The sequence below is a fragment of the Leopardus geoffroyi genome, chromosome A1 (genome assembly GCF_018350155.1).
Source record: "Leopardus geoffroyi isolate Oge1 chromosome A1, O.geoffroyi_Oge1_pat1.0, whole genome shotgun sequence".
Taxonomy (NCBI): domain Eukaryota; kingdom Metazoa; phylum Chordata; class Mammalia; order Carnivora; family Felidae; genus Leopardus; species Leopardus geoffroyi.
The window spans coordinates 142,175,393-142,195,428 of record NC_059326.1 but is presented as its reverse complement, the minus strand read 5'-3'; the positions used below and the strand labels follow the sequence as shown (position 1 = coordinate 142,195,428).

At 36.1% G+C, this 20,036-nt stretch overlaps 1 protein-coding gene and 1 pseudogene across 2 annotated transcripts in view; both read left to right on the top strand.

Annotated features, from left to right (window-relative positions):
* AP3B1 (adaptor related protein complex 3 subunit beta 1) overlaps positions 1 to 20,036 on the top strand; it is a 262,517-nt gene that overhangs the window by 47,180 nt on the left and 195,301 nt on the right. For both annotated transcript variants that reach the window (XM_045496395.1, XM_045496398.1), the window contains exon 3: positions 1,165 to 1,239. In XM_045496395.1, the coding sequence (XP_045352351.1) occupies positions 1,165 to 1,239 (75 nt within the window). The remainder of the gene's footprint in view (positions 1 to 1,164; positions 1,240 to 20,036) is intronic.
* Positions 13,004 to 14,258, top strand: LOC123607270 (annotated as a pseudogene).

The following is a 20,036-nucleotide window of genomic DNA, read 5'->3' as shown; positions in this document are numbered from 1 at the left end:
GAGAATGTTCTGGTAGTGAGTAGGTCAGTTTACTTTGATAATAGTGTTGGTGTAGAACAATAATTGTTGCTGTGCTCAAGAGGGATGTTGTAAATTGTGAGGGCATTTAATATTAAGTGAAATAGTTTGGACTTTTAGGCAGCCAAGGGCTTTTGAAATCTTTGAGAGGGGCTGACATGTACACAGTAGTGGTTTAAGCATGTGAAACTGTCAGTGTGGTACATTATGAACAGGAGCAGGAGACTGTTGGAAAAGACCTTTGTGAGATGATATTGACCTATTTTAGGATAGTAACAGTGAGAAAGGATTAATGTGATAGTACAAAGAAATCACAACAGGACCTAGTTACTCTGTACATGTGGGAAGAGACCAGAATAAATCTGTGGTTTCTGGTATCTGGGAAAATTGGTGGAAATAGGAAGTTCTAGCATGAATGCTATTTTATCATGAAAAATGAGTTTGGTTTTAGCAAGTTTGAGATGAGGGAGACATCTAATGATGTCCAGTTACAGAAGTGTAAGTAGGACCCAGAGTTAGGGCTAGAGTTTGGGGAATTGATCCCTATAGTGTGAGAGTTAAGTCATGAGGGTGAATGAAATGTTACGAGTTTCAGAGATTGTAGAATAGTGTAGCCTGAAAAGATGGTGATATACAGAACTTAGCGGGCAGAGGAGAGGACTTGGTGAAGAGAACTTTGAAATGTAATGGTTGGAGATAGGGAAACCTATGAAATGAAAGTCAAGGGGGAAATAGTTTGTCCAAAATAACGTTTATTCCCCGCCACCCCCCTTGCCAATGTATAACTTTAATATAAGAGCTTGGAAAATAAAGAACAGTACAAATATTTTTAAAGTATTTACAGCCTCATTAGCCAGAGAAAACTATTGTAAATGTTTTATTGTATGTCTTGAACTACTATATATTTCTTCTTTAATGTGTCTGTGTATTTGTATATTTATATTGATACTCAAGACTTTATTTGTTCTTTGATACAGATAATTGGGATAAGTAAAAATGATTCAAAAAGATTTCAGCTTGTGAATTCCATAGCTTATTTGCTGATTCAATTTTCTAAATATTTAATGTATGTAGAATTTATGTTTTATTTTCAAATGACTAATTTATAAAAGATTTCAACTCTAATACTCCGCTTTTATTCTTCAGATGATTGCAAAAGGGAAAAATGCATCTGAACTGTTTCCTGCTGTTGTGAAGAATGTGGCCAGTAAAAATATTGAGGTATTGTTTTGATTCATAATTTTCATAATTCTTTCTGTTGTAAAAGAATCATATACTTTTTGTTACTTTGAAATGTGACATAAGATCCTTAAGTATCACTAGATTTCTTTTGCTCTAAGTAAAATGTTCATAGTCTTAAATAGAATAAACAGTATTTGGATTTTTGGATGGGGAATGTGAAAAATAAATTGAAATTAATTTACCTGGGTGAATGATGGTAACTTGTATATTCGTAGAAGCCAGTTGAGTTGGTGTTCTGCTCTCGGGACTTAATATTAGGATAGCACATATCCAGGGGCACCTGGGTTAGCGTCCAACTCTTGGTTTTGACTCAGGTCATGATCTCATGGTTAGTGAGTTTGAGCCTTGTGTCAGACACCATGCTGACAGTGCAGAACCTGCTTGGGATTCTCTTCCCTTCTCTCTTTGTTCCTACCCCACTCATGCTCTCTCTGAAAATAAATAAATAAACTTAAAAAAAAAAAAAGATAGCACATGTCCATTGAAATAGACCTAAGTTCATTCAGTAGTAGGATAGTGTTTGAACCCAAGTATTATCACTCCAAATCTAGGGCTCTTTTTGAAACATGGTATACCCTGCCTCTGTACAGTAGGAGGTGAGCGGAAGGCAGGATGTAGTGTGAGCCTTTGAGTGCTTGTCTCTGTGTAGGTTTACACGTGGTGTTTGAATCAGGAATTCAAAGCACTTTGAGGCCAAGGTAATGTTGGGTCAAATGGACTCGTGACTTTTGATAGAGTGCAAAAGAAAAATATGAGCCAATGTAGAAGCCATTGAGTAAGATGAGTGGGATGAAGAGTTCAGTGAAGGGGATGAGAGATTGATCTGAGCAAACGGCTTGTATTTCAAAACAGTAGAAGGTAGGAATGAAGAGAATTAATGACCACATCTCTCATGGATTTCACTGTTAACTGATGTAGGTAGTGATTGGAGGATCATGTTTACTCAGTAGGAAGTAGTGATATATACATGAGAATGAAAATGCCAGCACACATGCTTCTTCTTTGCCTGTTGCCAACAGTTTGAGGAATATGCTTAGTTCTCTTTTTGAGTCTGGAAAGTTTGGTAGGAGTAGCAGTCTTCACTGAAGAATATTTTCAAGGACTAAGTGTCATCGGAGCAGATGTTTTAGGTAGAGATAGGTAGATTATAAGAAATAGAAATTAAGGGTATAAGGGAGTTTTTCACTTTTAATCAACATTATAACCTTTCATATATACTTTCAAAACCTTATGACAGTAAATTTCCATTTTCTCCTTCCTACCTTTTCCTAAGTTATCATACATTTTACTTCTAAATAATGCTAAAATCGCCTAAAAATATATGGTTATTATTTTTGCTTTTTAAAAGTCATTTTTCTTTGAAATATAGTTAATATGCCATAACTTTTAAAGTGGGCCATTCAGTGATTTACCAAATTGTACAACCATCACTGCCATTTCCTTCTTCTGTATTTTTATCACCTCAAAAAGTAATCCTGCTTTCATCTGCAGTCACTCCTTGTGCCCCCAGCCCTAGGCAACTATGAATCTACTTTCTGTCTCTATGGATTTGCCTCTTTTGGGCATTTCATATAAATGAAGTTGTATGGGCGTGACTTTTGTATCTGGCTTCTTTCACTAAGCATAATGTTTTCGAAGTCCACCCATGTTGTAGTGTACATCAATACCTCATTTCTCTTTATTGCTGAATAATATTCCTTTGTACATACATACTGAATTTTGTGTATTCATTCACCAGTGACATTTCGGTTGTTTCCACTTTTTAGCTATCATGAATAGTACTAAACACTTTGTACAAGTTTGTGTGTGTACCTATGTGTTCACTTCTCTCGTATGTGTACCTTGGAGTGATATTTCTGGTTACTGTGATATGGTTACTGTATGGTTTTTTGAGGACTTGCCAAACTCTTTTGCACAGCGCTGCATCATTTTACATTTCCATCAATACTGTATGTGAGTTATAATTTCTCCACATCCTCACCAATACTAATTTTTCTTTTTTGAAAAAAAATTCATGTCTTTTAGATTAGAGTTATCCTAAAGGGTATGAAGTGGAATCTCATTACTGCTTTTTGCAATTTGGATTCACATTTCTCTAATAAAAAACTGTTGATTGTCTCTTGGCCAGTTCTGCATCTTCTTTGAAAAAATGTTCAGATCTTTTTACTGTTTTATAACTGGGTTTTCTTTCTGTTGTTTATTGTTAGAGTTCTTTATATATTCTGAATACTAGATTCTTATCTGTTGTCAAATTTGCAAATATTTTCTCCCATTCTGTGGATTATCTTTTCATTTTCTTGATTGTGTCCTTTGAAGCACAGACATTGTAAATTTTCATGAATTCCACTTCTATTTTTTCTTTGTTTCCTTATGCCTTGGGTGTCATATCTAAGAAATGGATGCTTAATCCAAGGTCATGAAGTGGATCTAACAGTTTGTAGATTTTACTTTTATATATAGGGCTGTGATCCATTTTGAGTCTCCATGCAATCACTGATCTGCTTTTGGTTACGAGTTTTGTCATTTTTAGAATTTCTTATAAATTAAACCATACAGTATGATGTCTCTTGAGTTTTAGTCCTTATTTTTTAAATGTTTTATTCATTCATTCATTCATTCATTCATTCATTCATATTTGGGAGAGAGAGGGAGGGAAGGGCAGAGGGAGAATCAGAATCTGAAGCAGGCTTCAGACTCTCAGCTGTCAGCAAAGAACCTGTTGCAGGGCTTGAACCCAAACCTCGAGATCCTGACCTGAGCCGAAGTTGCATGCTTAATCGACTGAGCCACCCAGGTGCCCTGAATTTGACTCCTTTTACCTTCAAATCTGAGATTCATCTGTACTATTTCATGTATTCCCATTTTGTTCCTTTTTTGCTGTAATCTGATATTTTTACAATTTTCAATTTTACCTTTTGAAATACACCTGAATAAAATGCTGTATGTGGTCATGTATTTTAATTTTTAATTTTTCTTGTATTTTAATTTTCTTTAACTTTTTCTTTTTTAATTACCTAGGGATAGATAAGTTGCATTGTCTGGGAAATGTATATTTAATTTTTTTTTGTTTATTAATTTATTTTGAGAGGGAGAGAGTGCAAGAGCAAGCAGGGGAGCGGTACCCAGAGAGGGAGAGAGAGGATCCCAAGCAGGCCCTGTGTTGCTGGAACCCACGAACCGTGACATCATAACCTGAGCCCAAATCAAGAGCCAGATGTTCAACCAACTGAACCACCCAGGCGCCCCTGTATATTTAGTTTTTAGGAAATAGTGTCATAGAGTTTTCCAAAGTGGCTGCATCATTTGCATTCCCACCAGCAATTGTATGGGAGTTCCAGTTGGTTCACATCCCTTCCAACACTTGACCTTATTAGACTCTAACATTAGCCACTTTGGTAGCTGTATAATGGTATTTCATTGTGCATGCATTTGCATTTTCTTTTTTTTTTTTCCTTTAAATGTTCATTTATTTTTGAGAGGGGGAATGGGGGAGAGGGAAACAGAGGGTCTAAAGTGGGTTCTTTGCTGACAACGCCCGATGTGGGTCTTGAACTCAACAGTGAGTTTATGACCTGATCTGAAGTCAGACACTTAACTGACTGAGCCACCCAGGCGCCCCTACATTTTCCTATATTTAGTGCCGTTGAACATCTTTTCATGATTTATTGGTTAGTCATATCTCTTCTAAAATGTCTGTTCATATCTTTTTTGTTTTATTATTAAAGCGTAAGAATTCTGGTTCTAGTCTTCTGTCAGATAGATGGTTATTTATTATTATTTATTTTCTCTTGGTCTGTGGCTTGCCTTTTTGTTTTCTTAATATTTTTTAAAAAACAAACATTTGATTTTGATAAAGTCCATTTTACCTGTTTTTTTCTCAGTTGTACTTCATGGTTTTTGGTGACCTTTTTAAGAGATCTTTGTCTAACCTAATGTCAAAGATTTTTCCTGGTGTGTTCTAAAAGTTTAATAGTTGTAGCTATTATATTTAGGTCAATGATCCATGTTTGGATCCAGTGTCCATAGGTCTGTGATCCATAGATTGGATGATTCACTGGGAGGACTCATAGGACTTAGGATGTAGTCATACTCATAGCTATGAGTTATTACAATGAAAGGTACATAATAAAATCAGTCCCTGAAAAGAGGTGCTTGTGGTAAAGTCAAGAGGAAACGAGATGCAAGCTTCCAAGTATCTTTCTCCAGTGATTTTCCCAGTGATAATCAATTCCTCCAGCATCAATTGTGACAAAAAGTGTGAGGTGTTGTCCACTAGGAGAGCTCATTAGTGATTCAGTGCCCAAGTCTTTTACTGGGGGGCTGTTCATGGAGGCATTAACTGCCTAGCATGTACCAAAATTCCAAACTCCCTTAAAAAAAGCAAATGTTGAGCATAAACCATATTGTTTGTAAACCACCCTTATCAGGGAATTGTGGGAATACCCCTAAAATTCAAGTTCCCGGATCCCAGTCAGTGCCAACTTTGAAAGCAGACTTTCTAAGGATAGCATTCTTTGTCCTGCTTTATTAACTTTTTCCTGCACAGCACATTTCAAATTAGACTTTGTGTGTGATGTGAGGTAAGTAAGGTTCAAGATGTATTTGTTGATTTTTCTGGGTATTCATTTGTTCTGGTATCACTTTTTAAGAAGACTCTGTCTTTTCCCCCTTGAATTGCCTTGCTACTTCTGTGAAAAATTCTTGATCATATAAGTGCAAGTATGTTTCTGGACTCTCTTTTCCGTTGATCTATTTGCCATACCACACTGCCTTGTTTACTGGATAGTCACGTTGTAAATCTTGAAGTCAGGTAGTGTAAGCACTCCAGCCGGGTTTTGTTTTTTTAACCTTTTTTTGGCTAGTCTGGGTCTTTTGTCTTTTTATGTAAGTGTTAAAATGAGCGTGTCAGTTTCCTCAAAAGCCTGTTAGGACTGATTTTGTTTGCATTAAATTTATAGATCAAATTTGGGGAAAATTGCTTTCTTTACCATATTAAGTCTTCCAGTCCACAAATGTGGTCTTCTATAATTTCCTTTTGCAGTATTTTATAGTTTTGGTATTCAAGTTTTGCATGTATTTTAAATTTGTTTTTTAGTAGTTTTGAAAGCTGTTTTGTTTATTTTTTTAAAGTTCATTTATTTTGAGGGGCACCTGGGTGGCTCAGTTGGTTGAGTGTCCAACTCTTGATTTTGGCCCAGGTCATGATCTCCTGGTTTATGAGTTCCAGCCCCGCATCAGACTCTGTTGATGGTGCGGAGGCTGCTTGTGATTCTCTCTCCCTCCCCCGCCACCTCTCTGCCCCTTTGGTGGGTGTGCCCTCTCTCTCTCTCAAAAGAAATAAACCTAAAAAATATATAAAATTTGTTTTTAAGTTTATTCATTTTGAGAGAGAGTGTGTGACTGAGGGAGGAGTGGAGAGAGATGAAGGGGTGGGGAGAGAGAGAGAGAGAGGAGAGAGGAGAGAGAGAGAGAGAGAGAGAGAGAGAGAAAGAAAGAAAGAAAGAAAGAAAGAAAGAAAGAAAGAAAGAAAGAAAGAAAGAAAGAATTCTAAGCAGGTTCTACACTGTCAGTGCTGAGCCTGATACAGGGGGAGGGGGCCACTTGAACTCATGAACTGTGAGATCATTACCTGAGCCCACATCAAGAGTTTGATGCTTAACCGACTGAGCCACCCAGGCACCCCTGAAGGCTATTTTAAACAACATTGTCTTTTTAATTTCATTTCCCAATTGGTTATTGCTAGCATAAAGAATTGATTTTTGTATATTGATCTTGTGTTGTGTCTTTGCTAAATTCACTTATTAGCTCTGATAGCTATTTTATAGATTTCTTAGGCTTTGTTACATAAAGGATCATATCATGTACAAATGTAATTTTACTTTTCTGTTCTTTTTTCTTCTTGTCATATTACATTGAGTACACCGTACATTACAGTATTGAATAAAAGTGATGAGAATAGTTATCCTTGCCTTGTTTCTCATGTAGAAAGCACTGTGCCTTTTATCTTTGAATATGATATTAGCTATAGGTTTTTTTTGCAGCTGTCTGTAATCATGTTGAGGAAGTTCTTTCTATCCATAGTTTGCTGAAAGTTTTTATAGCAAATGAGTTTTGAATTTTTCCATGCTTTTTCTGTAACTTTTGACATTATATGATTTTTCTCTATTCTCTTGATAGTGGTAAATGACTAGGATTGATTTTTCACTAGTTAAACCTTTTTATTCCTGGGGTAGGTCCCTCATGGTCGTCTTGTGTTAAATCTTTATATTGTTAGAATTGGTTTGCCATCTTTTTATTAAGGAGTTTTGTGTCTATATGTTATTGCGTCTATATGTATTTTACTTGCAGTGGCTTTTGTTTTGATATTAGGGTAATCAGGTTAATACTGGCTTTGTAAAATGAGTTGGGATGTATTTCTCCTTTGCTGTCTCAAAGAGTATGTGTAGAATTATTTTATCCTAATATGGTATTATTTTATCCTTAGTGTGAAGTCAAGTGTGCTTGGAGTTTATTTTATAGGAAGGTTTTAAATTATGAGTTCAAATTGTTTATTTGGTATAAACCACTGTGGGAAATAGTTAACTCAGCAGACTTGGGTTGCTCAAACCCCGTACATTCCCCCAAAAGATACATTTTCATGACTGCTCGTTGTCTGGCTTGGTCAAACTGAGCTGTTGGACTGTTCTGTCTGATAAAAGTGTTTTATCGCTTTTTGGTAAACACCTGCTTTTTCTTTTCCTGTTCTGGATGGAGCTTTAGTTACTGATCTCCTACGTAGTGATGACAATATGTGTAGTTGTACAGGATCTACATGACTGATCCCTAATAAATACTTTGGATAGTCTTTCTTTGTCAAGTTTCCCTGGTTGGTGGCATTTTGTACATGTTGTCATACATTGTTGCTGAAGGGATTAAGCAGGTCTTATGTGACTCCACTGTGAGGATTCTTGGAAGCTTGTGCCTGGTGTCCTCTGGACTTCACCCTATGTACCCTTTCCTTTTGCTGATCTTACTATGTATTCCTTTGCTGTAATGAATCATAACCCTGAGTGTGACAACTTCTCTGAGTGCTATAAACCCTTCTAGCCAGTCATCCAACCTGAAGATGGTCTTGGTGGATCCCCAACACAGGGCTATTTAGGTTTTCTATTTCTTCTTGGATCTCTGTTAGTAATTTGTCAGTCAAGAAATTTATCCATTTCATCCGGGTTGTCAGTTTAGTAACATGAAATTGTTAAAAATATTCCCTTAGTATTTTTTTAATGTCTGTACCTTCTGCAGTGATATTTATTCTTCCTGATAATTGGTAGTTTTTGTCTTCTCTTTTTCTTGATCAAATTAGAGGCTTATCAATTGTATTGACCTTTTGAAAAACAGCTTTTAGTTTTATCCATTTACTTTTTTCTGTTTTGTATGTCATTGATTTTTTAAATGATTATTGACTTTTGTATTTATCTTTTATACTTCAGATTTATACATAATTTGGGGTTCCTTTTTAATATTAAAAATTAATTTACTGACAATTACTTTGTCAGTCTTTGAACATGAACATGGTTATGTTTTTCTTGAAGTGGGAAAAAACATGAAAACTGAAATATATGAATGTCCTTTACCTGTATAAAATTCACCTAAGAAAGCTGACTTTTTTCCTCTTGAAAACAAAAATAAACAGGACAGTTCTAACAGTATTAAGCTGCTCGAACATCTAGAGAATGTCAAAATAGCTAATTATTTTTAACATGCTTCCTTTTAAAAATGAAGGGGATAAATCTCTATGTTACTTAGTGGTCATTTAGAAAATGGAAGCATTATTTACATGTAAAAAAAAGTCTAAATAGTTTTATTATTTTGAAATTGGGACCTGAATTTGCAAAAGACATAGTTAAGGTGGGGTTCTTTTTTTAATATCTTGAGTTGGAAACGCAGATCAAAACTTTTGGTTAATATAAAATACTCAGTATTTTCTTCTAAACATTGTTTCATTTGCATTTTTCAAATTAAATTTTATAGATTTTCATTGTTGTTTAGTTAAAAATATTTTTACTTTATGATTTCTTTATTGACTCATGGATTATTTAGAAGTATGTTGTTTAATTTCCTCATTTTGGGGATGGAAGGGTTATCTGAATGATCTTACTATTAATTGCTTTGTAACATTCTTCCATTTTAGTCCTAAAGCATATTTAGTTTTATTTCATTCTTAAAATTTATGAGAACTTGTTTATAGATCATCATAGTTTATTTTGGTGTGCATATCATGTGCAGTTGGTGTAGAGAATGCGTATTCTGCTATTGTTGGATATACATTTCTATCAGTGTTACTTAAATGTGGGTTGTTAGTGTTTAGATTTTTAAAACTATTTTTACTGACCTGTTGTCTAGTGTTCCACTGATTGCTAGGAGGGGGATTTTAAATCTCCCAGTCGTGATTCTGAAATTGTTCATTTCTCCCTTTAATTTAGTCATTTTCTTGCATAAATTTTAAAGCACTCCCATCACACCTCACTCTGTGTGTCTTCATAATGACTTGACCCTTTTACCCTAAAATAGGTCCTTCTTTGTCTCTGGTGACACTTTTTGTCTTAAAGTCTATTTGATTTGTTATTCATGTTGCCACTCCAGCCTTCTCATCCCTTTGTCCAGTATATCTTTTTTCCAACTATTTGCTTTTAGCCTGTCTGTGTCTTTGAATGTCCTGTGCATCTCTTATTGCCAGAACATAGTTCCATCTTTTCCCCATCCATTTTGTCAAACTGTGCCTTTGAATTGGATTGTTTATTATTTTAACAGTTGATGTAATTACTGGTATGTTTGGATTTGAGTGTTCTATTATACTATTTATTTTCTATTTGTCTTTTTTGTTTTCTTTTTTCCTTTCTTGTCTTTGCTTTGGAGGAAATCCCATTTAAAATTTTCTTGTTTTTATTTTTAACCTGTCTATCTTTGCACTTTTTTTTAAATTGTTGACTGTATTTATTTTTATTTTTTAAAGTTTATTTGTTTATTTTAAGAGACAGAGTGAGAGAGAGAGAGCTTGTGAGGGGCAAAGAGAGAGGAGGGGAGAGGATCCCAAGCAGGGCTCGGCGCCTTCAGCCGAGAACCGTGAAATCCTGACCTCAGCTGAAATCAGGAGTTGTATACTTAACCGATTGAGCCACCCAGGTGACCCTACTGTATTCATTCGTAGCTTTTTGCAGTCAGTTTTATTTAATACTGTATCTCTTCACTTAAAATATAGAAATCTTGCAACTGTATACATCCATATTCCTTCTGTCTTTTGTTTAGCTTTATTTGTGTCAGATTAAAAACGTCGCAAGACAGTGCAATTTTTGCTTTAAATTTTCATGATTTATAAAGAAATTAAGAGAAGAAAACAGAAAAAAGTGTTTGTCACTTATTTCTAGCGTTCTCTTTGTATTGTAAAGATCCACATTTCTATCAGTATCATTATCTTCCTGCCTTAAAATCTTGCATTGGCTTTTGCTGTGGTGCAGATCTGCTGCTGCTGAAATCTCTTTTCTGAAAGTGTTTCCATTTTACCTCTGTTCCTAAAGGATCCTTGCACTGGTCATAGAATTCTGGGTTATATGGGTTATTGTTGTTGTTGTTGTTGTTTTCCTTTTAGCACTCTAAAGATGCTTTAAAGATCCTCTGTGATTCGTTATGCAGTATCCCTGTTAACTGGGTAATTGATACCACTTATGTAATTTGTCATTTTTCTGATGATACTTTATGTTTTGCTTTTCATCTTTAACTCTGAGTTGTCTTGGTTTGAGCTTCTTTGTGTTCATTTGGCCTGGCGTCTATTGAATGTCTTATATCTGTGAATTACTGCCTTTGATCAAAATTAGGGAAATTTTGGTGATTATTTGTCTTCTTTTTTAGTTTCAGTGTACAATATAATAATTCAACACTTGCATGCATTACCGTGTGGTCACCATGACCAATGCATTCCTCAATCCCCATCACCTATTTAATCCATCCCCCCAACCACTTCCTCTGTGGTAACCACCAGTTCTCTATAATTAAGGGTCTGTGTCTTGTCTCTCTCTCTCTTATCTTTTGTTTTGTTTCTTAAATTCCCTATATGAGTGAAATCGTAGAGTATTTGTCTTTCTCTGACTGATTTATTTCACTTAGCATTATACTCTCTAGCTCCACCCATGTCACTGCAAATGGCAAGATTTCATTCTTTTTGTTTTTTTAAGAGTTCTGCATTTTGTTTCTGACTTGTTTTTCTTTTTAATTTTTTTAAATGTTTATTTGAGAGAGACAGAGTGTGAGCGGGGGGAGGGGCAGAGAGAGAGAGAGAGAGAATCTGAAGAGGCTTCAGGCTCTGAGCTGTCAGTACAGAGCTGGACACAGGGCTTGAACTCACAAGCCGTGAGATCGTGACATGAGCCGAAGTCGGACGTTCAACCGACTGAGCCACCCAGGCGCCCCAAGATTTCATTCTTTTTGTTGGCTAAGCCACTGTGTGTGTGTGTGTGTGTGTGTGTGTGTGTGTGTACGCGTACCACATCTTCTTTCTTCATTTGTCAATTGATGGACACTAAGGCTGCTTCCGTATCTTGTCTATTGTAAGTAATGCTGCTGTAAACATAAGAGTGGCCATTATTTCTTCAGGTAATATTTTGCTCCATTCTCTTCTCCTTCTCGTATTATTGTAAACAACAACATGTATATTGTTTGAAGTGCGTGAAGCTTTGTTGGTTTTCTTATATCTCTTTGTGTGCTTCCCATTGGATTTTTATTCACCTTTTTTCAGGTTCACTTACTCATTCTTCTGGCATCTCATTTGATTGTTGAGTACGTTCAGTGAACATTTTTTCATTTTAGAATTTCACCTTGGTTCTTTCTTTTTCTTTGCTGAGATATGCTTTATTCTCTGATTGAGAGCACATTTTCTTTTACTTCATTAAGAATATGTGTAATAGCAGGCTCTAAAATTGTCTGCTAGTTCCAATACCTTGTTTATCTCAAACTTACTTTTGGTTGATTTTCTTGTGTGTGTGTGCGTGTGTGTGTGTGTGTGTGTGTGTGTGTGTATGTATACATATATATTTATATATATGCATGTATGTACGTATTCCATTTCTTGAGTTTCTCTTACATTGGGCAATTTTGAGTTCTGTTCTTGCCATTATATTATCATGGAGATTCTGTATTCTTTTATTTTTACATCACAGGTGGTATTTTGAAGGTGCTTACCTTGACGAGTTCAAATTGTAAATTCTATTTCTTAAGCAGCAGCTTCATTCAGTCTCATGTCATATTTTTTGTCTTCTGCTGAACTACTTTGAGTCTGTTCTCTGCTTGCATGGTTCAGGAGTTAGTCAGAGATGGGGGTAGAGACTATTTGAGGAGCACATCTCCAGCCCTTTCCCTTCTGGGATTCCCCTATTTTCTTCAGTGGCCATGATTTTTGTAGGTTCAATATTTTGGCACCTTTGGCCAGAGACAGTGGTTTGTCCATCAGTGCCTCCACTTGCACTTCATCCAGTAGTCGCTTGGCCTCATCAGAAAGTCAAGGGAATGGGGAATTTACTCTCTTTCTTGTCACCTTTGAGTATATACTCCTAACCACACTCTGCTGCTGTTTCACCACCAGGGGCCACAGTGCTTTTGTAATATGTCCTTTTTTTTTTTTTTTTTTTTTTTTTTTTTTTTTTTTTAAGTTTTCTGTGGGAGATTGTTCTGGTACAATTTTATTCCAAAATTACCAGTTTACTTATCTATTAAAGAGTTTTAAAAATGAGCTGCCTCAAAGGAGATCCTATGAAGCCAAGAGGCAAAATGTCGTCCTATGTATTCTTTGTGCAAAGTTACCGAGAGGAGTGCAAGAAGCAGCACCCCGTTGCTGCAGGCAACTTCTCAGAGTTTTCTAAGAAGTGCTCAGAGAGATGGTAGACCACGTCTGCTAAAGAGAAAGGAAAGTTTGAAGACATGGCAAAGGCAGAAACGTCCCATTATGGAAGAGAAATGAAAACTGATATCCCTCCTACAAGAAGTTCAAGGATGCCGGTGCACCCAAGAGGCCTCCTTCGGCCTTTTTCTTGTTTTGTTCTGATAATCGCCCAGAAATCAAAGGAGAACATTCCAAACATCCCAGCCTGTCCATTGGTGATGTTGCAGGGAAACTGGGAGAGATGTGGACTAACACTGCTGCAGATGACAAGAAGGCTGCTAATAAGCTGATGAAAAAATATGAAAAGGATATTGCTGCATACTGAGTTAAAGGAAAGCCTGATAAAGCAAAAACAGGAGTCGTCAAGGCTAAGAAAAACAAGGAAGAGAAGGAAGATGAGGAAGATGAAGAGGATGAGGAAGAGGAGGGAGATGAAGAAGATGGTGAAGATGAATATGTTGGTTCTAGCGCAGTTTTGGGGGTTTTTGTCTGTAAAGCATTTAAACCCCTTTATACAACTCACACCTTTTAAAGAAAAAAACTGAAATGTAAGGCTGTGTAAGATTTGCTTTTAAACTGTACAGTGTCGTTTTTTTTTAAAAAAAAATTTTTTTTTTCAACGTTTATTTATTTTTGGGACAGAGAGAGACAGAGCATGAACGGCGGGGGAGGGGCAGAGAGAGAGGGAGACACAGAATCGGAAACAGGCTCCAGGCTCTGAGCCATCAGCCCAGAGCCTGACGCGGGGCTCGAACTCCCGGACCGCGAGATCGTGACCTGGCTGAAGTCGGACGCTCAACCGACTGCGCCACCCAGGCGCCCCCGTACAGTGTCGTTTTTTGTATAGTGAACACACTACCGAATGTGTCTTTAGATAGTCCTGTCCCGGTGGTGTTTTCAGTAGCCACCAGCCTTATATGGTACAGTATGGGGGTTGTAAATTGGTGTGGACATTTAAAGCAGGCCCTTGTTAGTGCACAGCATAAATTAATTTTATATGGGGATAGTTGTTTTTCATCTTCATTTGTCTCTGATGCAGCTTATACGAAATAATTGTTTTGTTAACTGAATACCACCCTGTAATTGCAAACAAAAAAAAAAGTTGCAGCTATTTTGTTGACATTCTGAATGCTCCTAAGTAAATACAAATTTTTTTAATTAAAAATAAAAAATAAAAACGAGCTGCCTCTCTCCCCCAGAGTCTTTCATGTGTTCTCTCATATTTACCATTTATGGCCCACTTCATTCCTTTGTATAGGTCCAAATATCCTATTTGGTATTGTTTTCCTTATGACTAGAGGACTTTCTTTAACATCTCTTTTGTTTTGCTGGTAATGAATTCTTTCAGCTTTTGTTTTAAAAAGTCTTTATTTTGCTTACAATTTGAAAATATTTTTGCCTAGTAAAATTTACAGTTCTAGGTTTACAGTCTTTTTTGTTCAGTATTTAAAAAGTATTTCAGGGTGCTTGGGTGGCTCAGTCAGTTATGGTGTCCGACTTTAGCTCAGTTCATGATCTCACGGTTTGTGGTTCGAGCCCTGCGTCAGGCTCTGTGCTGACAGCTCGGAGCCTGGAGCCTGCTTTGGTTCTCTTTCTCTCTCTCTCTCTCTCTTTCTCTCTATGTTCCTCTCCTGTTTGCTCTCTGTCTCTCTCAAAAATAAATAAACATTAAAAAAATATTTCATTGTTTTCTGTCCTGCAAGTTTACTGTCATTGTTAATCTCTGTTTCATTGTGTACAATGTGTCTTTCTTATCTCTTCTTGGTTTTGAGGTTTTCTCTCTAGCACAGGTTTTCAATTTTATTGTGATATGCCTTGACATATTTTTTTTCATGTTTATTCTGCTTCACGTTTGTTGAGCATCTTATATTTGCGGGCTTATAGTTTTCTTAAAATTTCAGCCATTAGTTTATCACAAATATATTTTCTCTCTTCTCTCTCCTTTTGGCATTTCTGGTACATATACAGACTAATTGATGTTGTCCTACTGGTCACTGATAATATCGTCAGTTTTTTCCCAGTCTTTTCTCTCTGTGCTTCATTTTGATAGTTTTTATTGCTGTATACTTAACTGACCTTACCTTTTGTTGTGTCTAACTTGTTCATCTCTTCCAGTGTATTTATCAAATCAGCTGTTACATTTTTCATCTCTAGATGTTTCATTGGATCACTTTTATATCTTGTGATTCTCTCCTCAACATAGTCATATTTTTGTCTGTCTTCTTGGGCATATAGAGCATATTTATAATAGTTACTGTAAAGCCCTTCTTCTTTTTTTTTTTTTTTTTTTTAAGATTTTACTTTTAAGTAAACTCTCCACCCAATATGGGGCTCAAGGTTATGATCCCAAGATCAAGAGTCACATGCTCTACTGCCTGAGCCAGCCAGGCGCCTCTCTGCTACTTCTATCCTTTCTATCACTTGAGTCTTTTTCTATAGATTGATTTTTCTCATGGTTGTGATTCATATTTTCCTAATTTTTTAATTAATTGGATGCTAAACACTGTGAAATTTATGTGGCTGGTTGGTGGATTTTGTTGTATTCCTTTAAATTGTGTTGGCTTTTTTTTTTTGTTTGTGGCACACAGTTATGTGGAATTATTTGATTCTTTCAAAGCATACATTCAAGCTTTATTAGGGAGCTCAGAAATATTTTTAGTTTAGATTAATTTAATCCCACTCCTAAAGTGATGCCTTCTTGGGATTCTACTCAGTAGTCCGTGTATTTATGAGACATTTTCTCTGGCTGGTAGGAGCATGAACTATCCTAGTTCTTTGTGATCTTTAAGATATCTTATGCGTACTTTTTTCTTGTGTTCGTTTTTGGTGTTATTGATTGATTGATTGATTGATTGTTCTGGCCTCAGGTAGTTTTATGTCACTCTTTCTTGTGCATGTCAGGGCTTCGTTTAAGACTTGATGGTGGTCCTCTGTAGTGTGTGTGTGCTCTCTCTCTCCCTCTCACTGTCCCTGTGAAGTTTCCTCCTGTTTGTTTTTTTGCTCTGCAAATTTGAGCAACCTTGGCCTCTGAACTTTCATCTCTTGTCTCCTCAGCACAGTGAATCTTCTGAAATCTGTTTGAGTTGCCCCCCTGTGCTGGTAGACTTATGCTTAGTGATAGTACTCAGCTTGACTTTTCCCTCTCTCTGGGTTCACAGTTCTGTACTGCTTATTGTCCAACATAGGAAACTATTGTTACATTTCCTGCCCCTGATATTCTATTTGGTTAAGGCAGGAGGGTAAATCAGGTCTCTCAGTTATTATTAAATTACAGCTTCATCAAAATCTGTAACTGTTTCTAAAGCCTTAAAAATACATGGAACGTTATTGATCAAATGAAACATTAGGCTCAGCTTTCCCTACTTTCTGTGTGGAATTTTCAATTTATAAGTGGTGACGTACTTGAAAATTCTCATCATCTTTTCCAGTCTCTGTATCAGACTTCTATAGCAGTATCTTCTAGTGCTTTACGGCCAGAATATACTGAGTGAGCTATGTACCATTAGCAACTTTATAGTCAATGCTTAAGTATTTTTAGTTGTAAAAATGAGGCATTTTTTTTTTTAAAGGAAACAATTGCTTAGGTACAGGAAAGAATAAGAGTGAATAAAATAATCATGATGAGAATGATGAATTTTTTAAGTACAGCAATAGGAGTAGCTAGGTCACACTTCATTTGTATATAATACAAATACAAGATTGATGTGAAGTGGACTCTTAGATATTATTTTAACACTATGACAGTGAATTGGTGTTACTATGTCTCTAATATAAAGTATACTAGTAGTTTAAATAGTTTTTTCTCGGGGCGCCTGGGTGGCTCAGTCGGTTAAGCGGCCGACTTCGGCTCAGGTCATGATCTCACAGTCCGTGAGTTCAAGCCCCGCGTCGGGCTCTGTGCTGACCGCTCAGAGCCTGGAGCCTGTTTCAGATTCTGTGTCTCCCTCTCTCTCTGACCCTCCCCCGTTCATGCTCTGTCTCTCTCTGTCTCAAAAATAAATAAACGTTAAAAAAATAAATAAATAAATAGTTTTTTCTCGTATAAGGTAAGTTAGTTTAAATAATCTTGCATTTACATATTCAAGATCTGGAAAAATAAAGCGAAGTATATTTTATACATTTCTAGAGTACACATTTACATATATAAAAATAATTATTTTTCCTTCACCATTTTAACATTATTAGAAAATATTATAGGGTTTTAAACATATATACTTCAAACCCATTTTTAGAAACTTATTCAAGAATACATAAATTTTTATTAGATAATAAATACATTATATATTTGGAATAGGTGAATTTTGCTACCAAAATGATTAGTCATCATAAAATCAATTTGACTGACTCGGGTAAATTAAAATCAAAACAATTAATTTAATATTGGACTTAAATTAACTTGATAAACCATTCTTTCTAAGAGTCCAATTAATAGGAGAAATGTAGGCTATATGTATGTAATCTAGTATTTGCAAATTTGACTTGTCATTAATTTAATAGATATTTATTAAACAATATTTGTATGCTTGTTACTATATACTTCTGAATTGATAATATCAAGAGTTAAACTCTCTTTGATATGTTATGGTCATGCTATCTGAGCTTCTAATTTGATGTCGTTTTATGGCTTCTGATGTAAGTGCAGGTATCTGAAAAAATTGAGATTTGACTTAGAAAAATTGTGAGATATAGGTAGAGCTGTTATCTTAGTGTTTTAGGACTAGAGTCTCTAGAGAAATGCTAGAGAAAGCATTAAAAGATGCTTTCTGTGCGAGGTTGTTAGTACCTTACGTATATCAACTCATTTTATCGTCACAAATAACTCTGTGAGGTTGATTCTGTCATTTCCCATATTTTATATATGAGGACAAGGTAACAGAGAGGTTAAATTATCAGATCAAGGTCATATTTCACAGTCAGAATCCAAAGCCAGGTGGCTTGGCTTCAGAACCCATCTTAGACCATTCCCCTTTTTAGAGCTATCCTTCCTGCTTGATGCTTTCTTCCTCCTCCTCTCCCTTAGTGACTTTGGCCCCTTATCAACATCTGGTATTAGCTATCCTTTGGGAGGTATCTGGCATTGATATAACTATTCTTATGACTTAGAGATGGGTAGAAATGAGGAAGTCCTTAGAAATTGGTAGTAAATTAACTAGTTCCCCCTGGACTTCTAGTCTTCTTGTAAACAGAAAATTCTATGTTATTTATTGTTCATCCAAAACTGTTTGTACTGTTCAGGTAGTTATAATAGAACTTTCCTGTTTGTTTATCTCTTCCCTTTACACTCAGATTCTCATATACTGCGTAATGTTCTGCAACAAAAATGTCCCTATAAACATAATTATTGGTGTATTTGTTTGGGTTTCTTTTGTTCTTGAATTATGTTGTTTTTTGAAACATGCTTAATCCTCTAATATGAGAAAACTGACATAAGCTTTTTAAAATTTATGTTTAGAGAATTGACTGATGTTTCATTGCTATCAAGTGCAAAATTTCATTTTTATAAGTACATGCTGCCTTAGACACACAGTTAAGCTGTACGTCATCTTCCATTTGATGTCAAATGATATCAAAAGTTACCTAGTAAGCAATCAGTGGTTATAGTACAAAAATAATCAAAGGTTTAGTCAATAACTCATGAAGTTTGATGTACTAGTATTGATAAACTAATTAAACAGATCTGCCTGTGTTCTGCCAGCCTACTGGGGCTCTGCTACGATTAGCTTTACAGCAAGGAGTGTTGTAACATTGAATGGAGGTAACTGATCAGAGAATGGTGTAGTCACGGAGCTTTAAGTACTCCCATTTCTGGTCACAGAATGGTTTCAGGGAAACTAGGCTTTCTCTGCACACCTGCAGCCAGTCAGTGCACAGGCCTCTTGTGGTCAATATTGATTGATTCTTATAACAGAACTAGAACAAATTTGGTGTTTTGCAACCTTCTGTGATTTAATATTGTTATGCTTTTTGCTATAACAGGCACAAAAGTCCTTCTCCAATAGTCAGTAATTACAGCAATGCCTGCTAGCTCAGCTGTGGTTCTGAATGTTTCAGTGTTGCCAATATAAACCCCTGGATATATTCTGGAGTTCATAATTCAGCTTTAAAAGTTGGCTGCACAGTTACTTTGTAAATAAAGGTGTTGTTGAGAAATAAATCACAGGAAGATGAGGGGATGGGTGGACTCTAACCTATTTCTTCCAAAACTTTCCAGAGAATTGTAGACTGGGTCTGAATATAATTAATATGAAGAAAGAACATTTTAAATGATTAATTTTTTAAAATCCCACAAGTTAGGGGTGCCTGGGTGGCTTAGTCGGTTGAACGTCTGACTCTTGATTTTGGCTCAGGTCATGGTCCCAGGGTCATGGGATTGAGTCCCGTGTCAGGCTCTCTGCTGGGCGTGGAACCTGCTTGAGATTCTCTCTCTCTCTTTCTCTCTCTCTCTCTCTCTCTCTCTCTCTCTCTCTCTCTTTCTCTCTCTCACCTTTTCTCCCCTTCCCCGTCTGCCCCTCTCTCCCGCTTATGCTCTTGTGCTCTCTATCAAAGCAAAACAATAATTTACAAGTTAAAGACTTTTGGAGACAATCTTCTTAATATGCATCATTTCCTCACAGTATGTTGGTGTTTTATGTAGGAATCTGTTTGGTGAATTATAACCATTGGTGGAAGTTAGATTCCTGATATAGCAATCTAATGAGAACAGCCTTAAATTTTTTCAGTATACCACTGGGCTGTGATGTTTCATTCAGCTAATTATTGAGCTCTTACTACATGCCAGCCATTATGATAGGTTCTGCGAATATACAGGTGAATAGGAATGGTTCCTGCATTAAGTAGTCCCATGTTCATCCTAAGATGGATTTGGGAA